This window comes from Mauremys reevesii, linkage group 3 (genome assembly GCF_016161935.1).
Source record: "Mauremys reevesii isolate NIE-2019 linkage group 3, ASM1616193v1, whole genome shotgun sequence".
NCBI lineage: Eukaryota > Metazoa > Chordata > Testudines > Geoemydidae > Mauremys > Mauremys reevesii.
The window spans coordinates 32717790-32731681 of record NC_052625.1 but is presented as its reverse complement, the minus strand read 5'-3'; the positions used below and the strand labels follow the sequence as shown (position 1 = coordinate 32731681).

The 13892-nt window shown below is 43.5% G+C and overlaps 1 protein-coding gene across 7 annotated transcripts in view; it reads left to right on the top strand.

Moving 5' to 3' along the window:
• ASB3 (ankyrin repeat and SOCS box containing 3) overlaps positions 1–13892 on the top strand; it is a 128509-nt gene that overhangs the window by 109397 nt on the left and 5220 nt on the right. For 6 of the 7 annotated variants that reach the window (XM_039528692.1, XM_039528693.1, XM_039528695.1 and 3 more), the window contains 2 exons: positions 7605–7689; positions 7997–8202. The exons of the other annotated variant lie outside the window; for it this stretch is intronic. In XM_039528692.1, the coding sequence (XP_039384626.1) occupies positions 7605–7689; positions 7997–8180 (269 nt within the window). In that variant the 3' untranslated portion in view covers positions 8181–8202. Of the gene's footprint in view, positions 1–7604; positions 7690–7996; positions 8203–13892 lie in introns of those variants that run through there. 7 annotated transcript variants of the gene reach the window in all.

Genomic DNA, 13892 nt, shown 5'->3' with positions numbered 1-13892 from the left:
AATTACCAGTGTGGCACTTAATTGACCTATTGACTAAGCCCGTTATCCTATCATACTATCTCCTCCATAAACTTATCTAGCTTAATCATAAAGTCATGGAGGTCCTTCGCCCCCACTGTTTCCTTCGGAAGGCTGTTCCAGAATTGCACTCCTCTGATGGTTAGAAACCTTTGTCTAATTTCAAGCCTAAATTTCCTGACTGACAATTTATATCCGTTTGTCCTCGTGTCCACATTAGCACTGAGCTGAAATAATTCCTCTCCTTCCCTGGTATTTATCCCTCTGATATATTTAAAGAGTGCAATCATATCTCCTCTTATCCTTCTTTTGGTTAAGGAAAACAAACCGAGCTCCTCAAGTCTCCTTTCATACGACAGGCTTTCCATTCCTTGGATCATTCTAGTAGCCCTTCTTTGTACCCGTTCCAGTTTGAATTCATCCTTCTTAAACATGGGAGACCAAAACTGCACACAGTACTCCAAATGAGGTCTTACCAACGCCTTATATAACGGGACTAGCACCTCCTTATCCCTACTAGAAATACCTCGCCTAATGCATCCCAAGACTGCATTAGCTTTTTTAACGGCCACATCACATTGCCTACTCATAGTCATCCTACGATCAACCAGGACTCCTAGGTCCTTCTCCTCCTCCGTTACTTCCAACTGGTGTGTCCCCAGCTTATAACTAAAGTTCTTGTTAGTCATCCCTAAATGCATAACCTTACACTTCTCACTATTGAATTTCATCCTGTTACTAATACTCCAGTTTACAAGGTCATCCAAATCTCCCTGGAGGATATCCCGATCCTTTTCCGAATTTGCAATACCTCCCAACTTGGTGTCATCCGCAAACTTTATCAGCCCACTCCTACTCTTGGTTCCCAGGTCAGCGATAAATAGATTGAATAAAATTGGACCCAAAACCGAACCTTGAGGAACTCCACTGGTAACCCCCCTCCAACCTGACAGTTCCCCCTTCAATACGACCCTCTGCAGTCTCCCCTTTAACCAGCTCCTTATCCACCTCTGGATTTTCATTTCGATCCCCATCTTTTCCAATTTAACCAGTAATTCCTCATGCGGTACCGTATCAAACGCCTTACTGAAATCCAGATATATTAGATCCACCACATTTCCCTTGTCTAAAAAATCTGTTACTTTCTCAAAGAAGGAGATCAGGTTGGTTTGGCACGATCTACCTTTCGTAAATCCATGCTGTAATTTGTCCCAGTTGCCATCGGCCTCAAGGTCCGTAACCACTCTCTCCTTTAAAATTTTTTCCATGACTTTGCATACTACAGATGTTAAACTAACAGGCCTGTAGTTACCCGGGTCACTTTTTTTCCCCTTCTTGAATATAGGAACTATATTAGCTAATCTCCAGTCAAACGGTACAACCCCCGAGTTTAGAGATTTATTAAAAATCATCGCTAACGGGCTTGCAATTTCACTCGCCAATTCCCTTAATATTCTAGGATGTAGATTATCCGGGCCCCCCGATTTACTTCCGTTTAGCTGTTCAAGTTTGGCTTCTACCTCAGATACCGTAATGTCTACCCCCATATCTTCATTCCCATCAGTCCCTCTATCACTATTCCTTAGCCCTTCATTAGCCTCATTAAAGACCGAGGCAAAATATTCGTTCAGATATTGTGCCATTCCAAGATTACCCCTAATCTCCACTCCGTTTAAAGTTTTAAGGGGTCCCACTTCTTCCTTCTTGGTTTTCTTCCTATTTATATGGCTAAAAAACCTTTTGCTATTGGTTTTAATCCCCTTCGCTAGGTCCATCTCCACCCGGCTCTTTGCCTTTCTCACTGCTTCCCTACACCCTCTGACCTCAATAAGGTAGGTTTCTTTGCTGATCCCTCCCATTTTCCACTCCTTGTACGCTTTCTGTTTTTTCTTAATCACCCCTCTGAGACGCTTGCTCATCCAGCTCGGTCTAAAACTGCTACCTACGAGCCGTTTTCCCTTTCTTGTGATACATGCCTCTGACAACTCCTGCAACTTCAACCTGAAGTAACCCCAGGCGTCATCTGCCTTTAGATCCCTAAATATGTTAGTCCAATCCACTTCCCTAACTAGTTGCCTTAATTTAGTAAAGTTAGCCCTTTTGAAATTGTATACCTTAGTCTCAGATGCAATTTTGATTATCCTCCCATTTATTTTTAAACTAATTAGCTCATGATCACTCGAGCCAAGGTTGTCCCCTACAACTATTTCCTTAACAAGGTCCTCGTTACTCACCAAAATCAGATCTAAAATGGCATCCCCCCTCGTCGGTTCAGCAACTACTTGATGAAGGAATTCATCAGCTATCACGTCTAGGAAAAGCTGAGCCCTATTATTATTACTAGCATTTGTTTCCCAATCTATATCCGGGAAGTTAAAGTCCCCCATGATCAAACAGTTCCTATTAGTATTTACCTCCTTAAAAACATTAAAGAGCTCTCTATCTATATCCAGGCTAGATCCTGGCGGTCTATAGCACACCCCAATCACTATCCCAGGGGAGGATTTAGTAGTTTTCTTCCCCAATGTGACCATTGCCCAAACAGACTCCGTATTATCCATTGCATTGCTAGTTATTTCATTACATTTCAGCTCATTATTGATATACAATACTACTCCCCCACCTTTACCTTTGCATCGGTCTTTCCTAAACAGCACATACCCTTCCATACCTGTACTCCAGTCATGGCTACTGTTCCACCATGTTTCGGTTATTCCTACGATATTCGGTTTCAATTCCCGGACCAGGAGCTCCAGTTCCTCCATTTTGTTACCTAAGCTTCTCGCATTGGTGAACAAACATCCTAATTTTTGCTGTTTGGCTCCTCTCACCCTTTTCACCCAACTTGGTAGGGACACAGTACTACCAGTATGACCTGTCGATCTAGTATCCGTCCCCCCCCTCTTCCTTACACCTAACCGTCCCCCTCTGGCTATATCTGTTGTTATCCTGTTGTTCTCACTCCCAATGTATAAATTTGGTGTGGAGAGCACCTGGACCTCTCCCAACCGTCTCCCCCCAGTGTCTAGTTTAAAGCTCTTTTAATCAGATGAGTCAGCCTCCCTCCTAGAAGTCTACTTCCTTCCCTACTTAGGTGGAGCCCATCCCGTGAGAACAGTTGTCTGTCCCCAAAAGCCTCCCAGTGCCCATACATCCCAAAGCCCTCCTTGTAACACCACTCCCTCAGCCAACTATTAATCGTCACGATCCTGTCACTCCTTTGGCGCCCTTCCCTAGGGACAGGTAGGATCCCACTGAAGATCACCTGAGCCTCAATTTCCTTGAGCGCCTTACCCAACCTGGCATAGTCTCCCTTGATCCTCTCTAGCGAGAATCTAGCCGTGTCATTCGTTCCTACATGAAGGATGATCAAAGGGTTCTTACCTGCTCCTCTTAGGATCCTTTTCAACCTCAGGTCCACAACCCGTATTTTATTGCCCGGTAGACAGCACACCCTTCTGTTCTCCGGATCGGCCCTGGTCAGAGGCCTGTCCAACCTTCTCAGTATGGAATCCCCAATCACGTAGACCTGCCTTTGCCTGGGGACAGTGCGGTCCTCTAACCTATCCTCCATCCCCCCTGGTTGCAAGCTCCTTCCATTCCTAACATTCCTTGTGGTTCCCGTTAAGCCATCCTGTATCCTCCCTTGGCCCACACTTGGTGCTGCCTCCATAGACTCCTCCCCTCTTTCTATCGGACTAGCCGCTCTTCTCTTTTTCCTTGGCCTCCCACCGTCAGCTACCACCTGCTTTACCCCTTCCTCATTCTCCAGACCTTCGAACCTGTTCCTTAGCTCTATTTCTCCCTCACTGGCTCTCCTTTTTCTCGGCCTGCTTCTCACGGTCACATGCTTCCACCGCCCATCTTCCTCATCCGGCAGTCCCCCCTCACTGGCCTTAGCCCCTGCTTCCCCCTGTACCCCTGAGCATTCCCCTTCGGTCACTGCTTGCCATTGCTCCATCAGCTGCTCAAACCCCCTTCTATGCTCTACCAGGGTTTCTACCTGCAGCTCTAGGCCTTGGATCTTTTCCTCCAGCAGCTCTATTAGGCGGCACTTCATGCATACATAGTACTGTTCTGGGTCCCCCGCTAGAACCATGTACATACCGCAGCTGCTGCATGCTCTCATCCTCGGTGTATCCTCCGCTGCTTGGCTCATGGCTGCTGCTGTCTCAGCCTCGCTCAGCGTTCCTACCTGGGGAACTCAGGGGTCACGGCGCCGCCCCCTTTCGCCTCCCCCTGTAAACTCCCACTCAAACTCCCCTGTTAGCAGCCCTGTTGGCCGGCTCCTGGGCCGCTGCGATCAGTATTTAATACTATTCAACATATCTTATTGGAGTGGGAGAAGGCTTTACATAAAGAAATTTACTTGATCAAAGTTTTTCTGTGTTCCCTTAGTTATTAGTGAATATATTTATATTGTAATGAATGCTGCTTTCTTTGTGGTCAATTTCTTCCTCCTGCTTGATCCTTCGGTGGAGTTTTAATTCTGTGTTTTGTTTAGGACATCAGTCTCATATAGAAATTAATATGATGTCCTAAATTTAGCATTAGGACTTCACTGCAGGATCTGCTGGGAAAAGACAAGTTATTATTCATAATTACCAAGCATAGTAAGAAAAATATGAAAAAACATGAAATGGTTTCGTATATATTTTAAGTTTTCCAAGTATGAGAATGATTATATATTTAGCAGACTTAAGTGTTCCATTTAGGAGCTAGAATGTGGGGGCAGTTAGTAACTCCTACACTTTTGGTACTCTTCCTTGGTGGTCTTAGTCAAATTGTAGAAGGTAGAAGCAGACCATCCTCAGACAGTGTGCCTGATTTCCCAGGGCCAGAATGCTTGCATAATCAAGCCTAGTGAGAAAAGTCAGAGAGAGAGAGAGAGAGAGAGAGATCATTCTAAGCACCTCCCAATTTTTTTTGTTTGTTTTTTATTACTGCTCAGTCAGCTCTAGTCAGAGAGAGAGGAAAAACAGGCATGTTGAGGTACATCCTGCATGTATGTGGCATGTTACACTGGACATTTGAATGTTCTTAGGCCTTGAATGATACTAAGAATCCCAGAAGATTTAATATCAGAAATAAAAAATGAAGTATTTGTGCTAAATATAAAAGAACCTGTCATTACATCTCAGTTCTGATATGTTTGTTTCAAGCACTCCAGACTGAAAACATTAACCACTGTAAGTGAAATTCACCCCAGTGCAGAGGAATAGTACAGGTCTATGTAGAACTTCTACTATAGTCCTGTTTTGATGCTTTAGTGGATCTCTATGAGTATGTCTACACTGCAATTAAAAACCCATGACTGGCCCGTGCCAGCTGACTCAGGCTAAGGAGTTTGGGCTAAGAGGCTGTTTAATTGCACTGTAGATGTATGGGTTTGGCTTGGAGCCTGGGCTCTGGGACCCTCCCTCCATGCAGGGTCCTATAGCCCAAGGCTCCAGCCTAAGCCCAAACACATACCCTGCAGTTAAACAGCCCCTTAGCCCAAGTCCCTTAGCCCGAGTCAGATGGCATGGGCCAGCACAGATCTCTAACTGCAATGTTTACCCTATATCAGTGGTTCTCAAACTTTTGTGCTGGTGACCCCTTTCACAAACCTCTGAGTGTGACCCCCCCCCCCATAAATTAAAAACACATTTTAAATATATTTAATACCATTATAAATGCTGGAGGCAAAGTGGGGTTGAGGGTGGAGGCTGGCAGCTTGCAACCCCCTGAGGGGTCCCGACCCCCAGTTTGAGAACCCCTGCCCTATATGGTGTACAGGCAGCATTTGTACTCTTAGGGTATGTCTACATTGCCATGTAAGCTCAGGGTTTGTAGAACTTGAGTTAGGAGACCCTGGGTTTGTTAACTGAGGGCTTGAGCATCTACACTTATTTGTAACCCCAGGATAGGAATTGTTGAACCATGGGTCCCAACCTGGGGGGTCCAGCATCTACACTGCATGATGCGGGCCCAATTCCAACTATTCATATCCCAAACTTTCTAATGCCCTCCCTATAATATGGCCACTCTAGCCCTTTGTTCATGGTACAGCATGGGAAAACTTGACTGTCCAGAGGGCAAAAAAAAGTCAGCCAGTGGGATTGTGTTATACTTTTGGTAGACTCCCAGAGCACGAGTCCAGTGGAGCTGCATCTGTGCTGCAAAATGATAGGACTTGAACCCTGGGTCCCAGCTTGACTGAGGCTCGGCCCCTCTCCCCTATGGGGTCTCAGGACCTAAGTACAAGCCCTGGCTTAGCATGATTTGTGTGTGGATGGAAGGAGGATTAGACTTGAGCCTGTGTTTGCAGCCTGGGCTTATACTGCAGTGTAAACATACTTTTCGGCCTTATCTACACTACATAGTTTTGTTGACAAAAGGCAGCTTTTATTGACAAAACAGTAGAGGTGTACACACTACAATGCTACTTTTGCCAACAAAACTCTCTTGTTTAGGCAAGAAAATAAAACCACCTCATCCAGACACATAGAGTTTTGTGCGGCAGAGTTTTATCAACAAAGAGTCAGTGTAGACACCACTCTTGGTTTTGTCACTTTAAATGGCCTCCAGAAGGTGTCTCACAATGCGCATCCTGACTGCTCTGGTCTTCAGTTCAAACTCTGCTGCCCTGCAGCCAGGTAAACAAGCATCTGTCCCTCCCGCTTTTAAGGCCTGGGAATTTTCGAAGTTCTACTTCCTGTTTGCTCGGTGTGGAGAGCTCACATTGCATCTTCCCAGCTGACCTTGGCAGCTCCACGCAGCACATGTTCTCCCACTTGGACTACTGCAGAGTTGTTCAATCTGCTGAGAAAATGGGGAGAGGAGGCTGTCTAGACCCAGCTCCTCTCTAGCCATAGGAATTTTGATGCGTACAGTCAGATTTCTCGTGGCTTGTGTGATAAGGGCTCAGAATAGGACACAGTGCAGTACCAAGTGAAGGTAAAGGAGCTGAGGCAGGCGTACCAGAAGGCAAGGAAGGCAAACTGTCATTCCATTGCTACGCCGAAGACCTACCGCTTCTATAAAGAGCTGGACACCATCCTTGGCGATGATCCCACCTCTACCACTAAGAGCCCCGTGGATACTTCGGCGGGGCTGGAGATGGCAAACAGTGGACCTAACCCCGAGGACGAAGTTGTGGATGAGGAGGTAGAGGTTGGAGGGCAATGTGGAGCCTATGGCAGGGTTGTCTGGTGGGGTGGTGATTCAGGAACTTTTCTTCACTCTGGAGGTGTCTACCCAGTCCCCCAGCAGTCCTGCTCCGGCAAGCAAGAAGCAGGAGAGGAGATCCCTAGTAAGTGATCTTTTTGAGTTGATGCTGCTCAGTTATATGACATACGGCTTTCTTTTGCTTTGTATAGTATAGAAGTGGGTGAATGGATAGAAATGTGCAAGACTAGCTGTGTTTGAATGGGCTCCAAATTCCCATGCGTAGCTAAGCAGTCCAGCAGAACAGTATATTGATACACACCAAGATTTCACGTGAATCCTCCAAAGAGATATCTAGAAAACTTTCCTGGAGGTACTCGGCAATCCTCTGATGAAGGTTCCTTGGCAGAGCTGCTTTTTTCCTTCCCCCATTGTAGGAAACTTTCCTGCGCCACTTGCCAATGGGACCAAAGTGGCATGCAGGGACCAAAGTGGCACACAGGCGAGAAGCATATGGACTGGGTCAGTAGATGCATCCTTGCTTAACCTCAGCAGTGTGGAAAATGGTGGCAGAATTTATAATATTGTCCCTACTCATCTGCACTGATTCGCATGAATCATCACCAACACTCTTTGCCCCAGCTTGAACATCCCCCACTCACCCGAGACAAACGCACCATGTTTAGGGTGTTCACCCAGATGTGTGCTTGCTAAGGGTCAGTGAGAAGGTGATTGGTATGTTACAAGAGGTGAACTTTACTGTAATGAATCAGTGCTGTGCATGAACTAACAATCATGCTTCTTTGTATTGTATCTTGTGCTTCTGCAGATGTGGCCTTCAGGGGAACCCTCTACACATCGGCCGATACAGAACTGTTTTCCAGGCCCTCCCTAAACTCCTCCCAAACAGTTCTTTCAACTTTCCGGAACATCTCAGTATCCCATTCACACCATCCCTTCAGACAGCTTCCAAAATGATAGCTGGACTTACGCACAGCTATGAGAGCCTCTAATGCCCTGCACTGCTATCTCCCTTCCCACCAAGCCTTGCTAATTGGTGTTTAATAAAAACAAACACTCTGCAAGATAACCAATCTTTATTTGTGTCCTACAAATTGCGATTGTAGCTGATACGAAAACATATACATGCAATTTAATCATTTGCTTACTGCAAATTCTGCTCAGGAATCATCACAAGTGTTAGGCAAACAAACAAAACTCAAATTAATGAAGCATGGCTGTATAGAAATACACAGTACTGGTTCTCATTCTCAAAATGTTGCCTCAAAGCCTCCCTGATTCGAGTGCCCCCTGCTGTGCCCCTCTAATAGCCCTGTTATCAGGCTGCTCAAAATCATCAGCCAAGCGATTTGCCTCAGTGTTCCACCCCTGGGCAAACTTTTCACCCTTAACCTCATAAATATTACGGAGAGTGCAGCAGGCAGCTATGACCATTGGAATGTTTTCCTTACTTAGATCTAACCTGCCATAATCGCCAGCATGCTTTTAATTGGCCAATTTCATATTCCACGGTCATTCTGTACCTATTCAGCCTATTGTTGAAGGGCTCCTTGCTGATATCCAGGTTTCCCATGTAAGGCTTCATGACCCATGGGAGTAAAGGGTACACTAGGTCTCCAGGATCACTATTTCAGCATCCCCAAATGGAATCTTCTGGTTTGGAAAGAAAGTCCCTGCTTACAGCTTTCTGTACAGGCAGTGTTCTGTACAGGCCATCCTGCACCTTCCTGGACCACCCTGGGTTGATGTCAGTGAAATGGCCACGGTGATCAACAAATGCCTGCAATACCATGGCGAAGTACCCTTTTCTATTGATGTACTCTGTCGTAAGATGGTCTGGTGCCAAAATTGGAATATGCGTTCCATCTATTGCCCCACTGCAGTTAGGGAATCCCATTTCCGCAAAGCCATCCACTATTTCACCCACATTGCCAAGAGTTACAGTCCTTTGAAGCAGGATGCAGTTAATGGCTCTGCACACTTACGATAACACTGGTCAACTTCCTGACTCCAAACTGATTCGAGACCAACTGGTACCAGTCTGGAGTTGCCAGCTTCCACGCTGCCATTGCCACGCACTTCTCTACTGAGAGGGCTGCTCTCATTTTGGTGTCCTTGCACCTCAGGACTGGGGCGAGCTTCCAAAGGAAGGTGGCTTTCTGCATCCGAAAGTTCTGCAGCCACTGCTCGTCATCTCAGACCTGCATAACCATGCGATCTAACCACTCAGGACTTGTTTCCTGAGCCCAAAAGTGATGGTCCACTGTGTTCAGCTGCTCCACGAATGCCAAAATTAATCTGATGTCATTTCTTTCCATAGCACACAGCAAGTCGGGCAATTCTGATACCTGTTCAGATTGAGAGCTCATGATATCCTGCATGACCGTCCGTGATGTGTTAATGACAGTTACCACAACAGCAGAGAGCAGTGCAGGATCCAGCTTTTCACAGCGGGCGCACAGTAAATGGGGGCCGTTGAAAAATGCTGCAAAATGCAGTTGGAAGCCCATGGAATTCTGGGACAGAAAGAACTGCATCATGGGACATTGAGTCTGCACCCATGATGCACTGTGATCCACTCCACCATCCCACAAGTTCTAGCTGCAGAAGGTGGCAAGTAGCATGGTGGGATGGCTACCCACAGTGCAGTGCTCTCACTGTTGATACTAGAGCACCAATTGTGGACGAACTCGGCCGATAGGAGGAGCGTAGTGTGACTGTGCAATAGCAATGTTGTTATAGCACTTTTTGATCATCGACATAACTTTGGTTGACAAAACTCTGTAGTATAGACAAGGCCTTAGTGTCTGCATAAGGAAAACTGAAAGTGTAAACGGAAACCAGGATTGTGATGTGATAATACCAAAATATAGGGTGCTTTGGTGATTTTTTTCCCCCTTTAAATGGGCAGCTGAGGAAAAAAGAGAAGATGCACAGGTCAGTTTTGGATTTATGGAATTCCTATATTCTTTTTCCATCTCTTCCTCCCTGACTCTTGCAAACCTCTGATTTCCTTCTAATAGTTGTGAGAACTGTGCTTATTATCAGTCAGAAAGTGGGACAAGCTGCCTCCTCAGAATTTAATGCCACTGCTTTCAAGAGTAACATTTTTCAAAAAATGACTGATAAAGGGTTAGTTTCTTTCTTTTTTTTTTTTTTTTGGTCCCATCATCATGAGGGCTAAAAGGGACTCTCATCCATTTTAGAAAACACTGCGTTACTGCATTCTATATTTTGTGCCACGTTTCAGATGGGACTGTTTGTTGGGACAGAACACTTCATGTGCAGCAGCAAAGTTGGTTCAGTGTAGTATGAGGGTGAAAGGTGACATCATAACTTTTTTTTTTGAAAAAGTGGAACTTTTTTCTTTGAAGATGCTACATTTTAGAAAGTTTTACCATAAAAGAATATTGATTTATTGCAGCTATTAAACTGCTCTCCACTGTCTCTGCAATAAATTCATCTTATTTTTGACTTGAGGCTTTTTTAGGGAAAGAGGCTATGTTTTTAAGTCAAATGAAAAAGAGGGAGAAATGAAATGGAACTTGTCTCTTTATAGTTAATGTGACTTTTGAACTGCACTGTACTTTAAGTTGGTGGAAGATCATGGAAAATTTCAATATAACTGGCAACCTTTTTTGCTTTTGTAGTTAAAAGGTCTCTTTTTGTGTCTGGTATTTGTGAGGCAATCTTCAGCGTGTATATATGGTATTAAGTATAAAACTGTACTAGTAGTAGCATTTTCCAAGAAATAGAAGTATGCTTTATGCCAAAGTAAAAGTGGCATTTTACAGCCTATATACAGACTGTGGAACATATAAACATGATGACTGAAAATAAATGAAACTGAAAGCACCCAAGGCAGACATCACATTGTATAACCATTAAGTACTGTATACTTGACTGAATATATGAGTAAATTAATTGTTTGGGAATGAAAGGAATAAAGATTAATACAGTAGAACTTCAGAGTTACAAACACCAGAGTTAGAAACCGACCAGTCAATCACACACCTCAGTTGGAACCAGTGGTACTCAATCACACAGCAGAGACCCAAAAAAGCAAATACTGTACAGTACACTACTGTGTTAAACAAAATACTTTTAAAAAAAAGGGGGGCATTACCTTGACAAGATTTGACAAGGTAAGGAAACTGTTTTTGTGCTTAATTTAAATTAAGATGGTTAAAAGCAGCATTTTTCTTCTGCATAGTAAAGTTGCAAAGTTGTATTGAGTCAGTGTTCAGTGTAAACATTTGTAAGAACAACCATAATGTTTTGTTCAGTTACCAACATTTCAGAGTTATGAACAACCTCCATTCCTGAGGTGTCTGTAACTCTGAGGTTCTACTGTACTCTACATTACATTACTATAATAGATTGGATATGGAATTCATATTGGGAAAACTATTGTCTCTTGGGTTAAAAACTTGATCCTAGGTATTAAAGTGCTGTGGATGATCTTCCTCAATGGAGACTGATCCCAAAGATTTTTCTTACGTGCTAAAATCCTCATTTTTTGTGTTTCATTCTGTCCCATTGAAATATGTACTATTATCCTATACTTCTGCTAAGTGTTCTGTATTTTACTCAGAGGGTTATAGGACCTTGTGTTTGCCAGTTGTAGAATTCCATAATTAATACTGCTGTTCACAAAGGAAGGAGGCAATTGCACATCTCTAGTAATTACTTAGTGTTAAAAGTTTCAAGAATTTTGAGCATGTAGCGTTACAGTATGTGTATTTAATGTATTCAGTGACACATTACAAACTATATTAACCTATAGGATAAACAGTCCCTCAGTTACTGTGAGATTGATCCTCAGCTGTTAATCTGTCAGACTAAGGATCATAGAACCAAAAGCCATGGCAGATGTGTTAGTCTCAACAATAGAACCAAAATGATCCTATTGAAATGTGTCTGATGAAGTGGGTATTCACCCATGAAAGCTTATAATAATAATTGGAGATATACCTATCTCCTAGAACTGGAAGGGACCTTGAAAGGTTATTGAGTCCAGCCCCCTGCCTTCACTAGCAGGACCAAGTACTGATTTTTGCCCCAGATCCCTAAGTGGTCCCCTCAAAGATTCAGCTCATAATCCTGGTTTTAGCAGGCTAGTGCTCAAACCACTGAGCTATCTCTCCCCCCGCTAAAATTGTAAAGTTATTAGGGAGCCCTTATTCAGCCCTCCATCCCAGATGGGGAATGTGAGTGGCACCGGGCCAGACCCAGATCCCTAAATGGCCCCCTCAAGGATTGAGCTCACAACCCTGGGTTTAGCAAGCCAATGCTCAAACCACTGAGCTATCCCTTATGTGGCAATACATCTGTTAGTCTTTAAGGTGCCACAGGACTCTTTGTTGCCTATTGAAATTGGATCCCTGCAATTGTAATACCATCTTTGAGGCATTTTGACCTCAAAATGGCATATCTTTTCCAAAAAAATAAAAAAGAAAGAAATTGAACTCAAACATATACAATTAATAATAGTACTCTGACTTTAAGATACTATGCAAATAAAAGATAAATTAATCACCAGTAACTGTACTTATTTAGTGTGTGTGTGTGTGTGTACATAAATAAATAAAATATTATATATATCTGCTTGCAAATCAACATTCTTGGCTTATACACACCTACTGTTGTGAGCTTGGAAACATCTAAAAAAAACAGTGCTCATTGGGGCCACACATGTATTGCCATCCCCAGGCATTCAAAAGCAATGAGTCTGACTCCCCAAAACTCATGGGATTGGCTTAAAACTCACAAGATTAAAATAATAAATTTTATTTCATTTTATTTGTTTTGTGCCTTTTGAGTCTTTAGGGTTCACATTTTCAAGGTTTTCTCCACAAATATGAGGGCTAGAAACTTTTTTTTAATTGGTTAGTTGAGATTCTTATGTAATCATAGTACTACAGGAGCTGGGACATCAAGAAAAACACCAACTATTCTAAGACTTGTGATGAAATTGCAGAGCTGGCAGCATTGTAAATGCCCCTTTTCAGATCCAAACAAAGAGAGGCTATAAAAGGAACCTTGGCATGCCTCCATCCACAACCGTTTCTACTAAATTAAAAAAAAATTATTGGGTGAGGTAAATGGATGCAATGTTCCTGAACAACAGATACCAGCAAAAATAACTTTTCTTTCTCCTTTGCTAATTGTTCTGCAGATCCTCAATCACAGGGGATACAGAAAACCAAAACCCAACGTTAAACACCCAAGAAGGAGAGCAGAGGAGGCCTAATTTAAACAATGATTGCAGAATTGCCATCTGCGGGGAGCATTTTAAGAGAGTAATGCCTGACTGGCAATTCATGTGGTAGTTTTACAAATCTTGATCTTAGACACACTAAGCATGCTGTAACTAGGTCTACTAGAGTGAGGTATCTGACCCTAAAGAATACCAGCTAGATCATAACAAGCCTGCATATACAGCCTAATTCATTTAAAAAGTCATTCAATATAACTAAGATTCCTTGTAAGATAAGGGTGAAATGAGAGCAGTTGGTGCTGCGGTGCCCTTTTCAATAGTCTCAGTTGCTAAATAGTCTTGCTCAAATTGTTTGGAGGCACTAGTATGCCGGTGGTCTGCTAAACTGTGATGGGGAGGGCTCACACATCATAAAAGTGTGGATCTGTAGAGGGCATTCTGAAGGAGAATCAATTGCTAAGGCTGTCGCTTCATCTTTAATTCA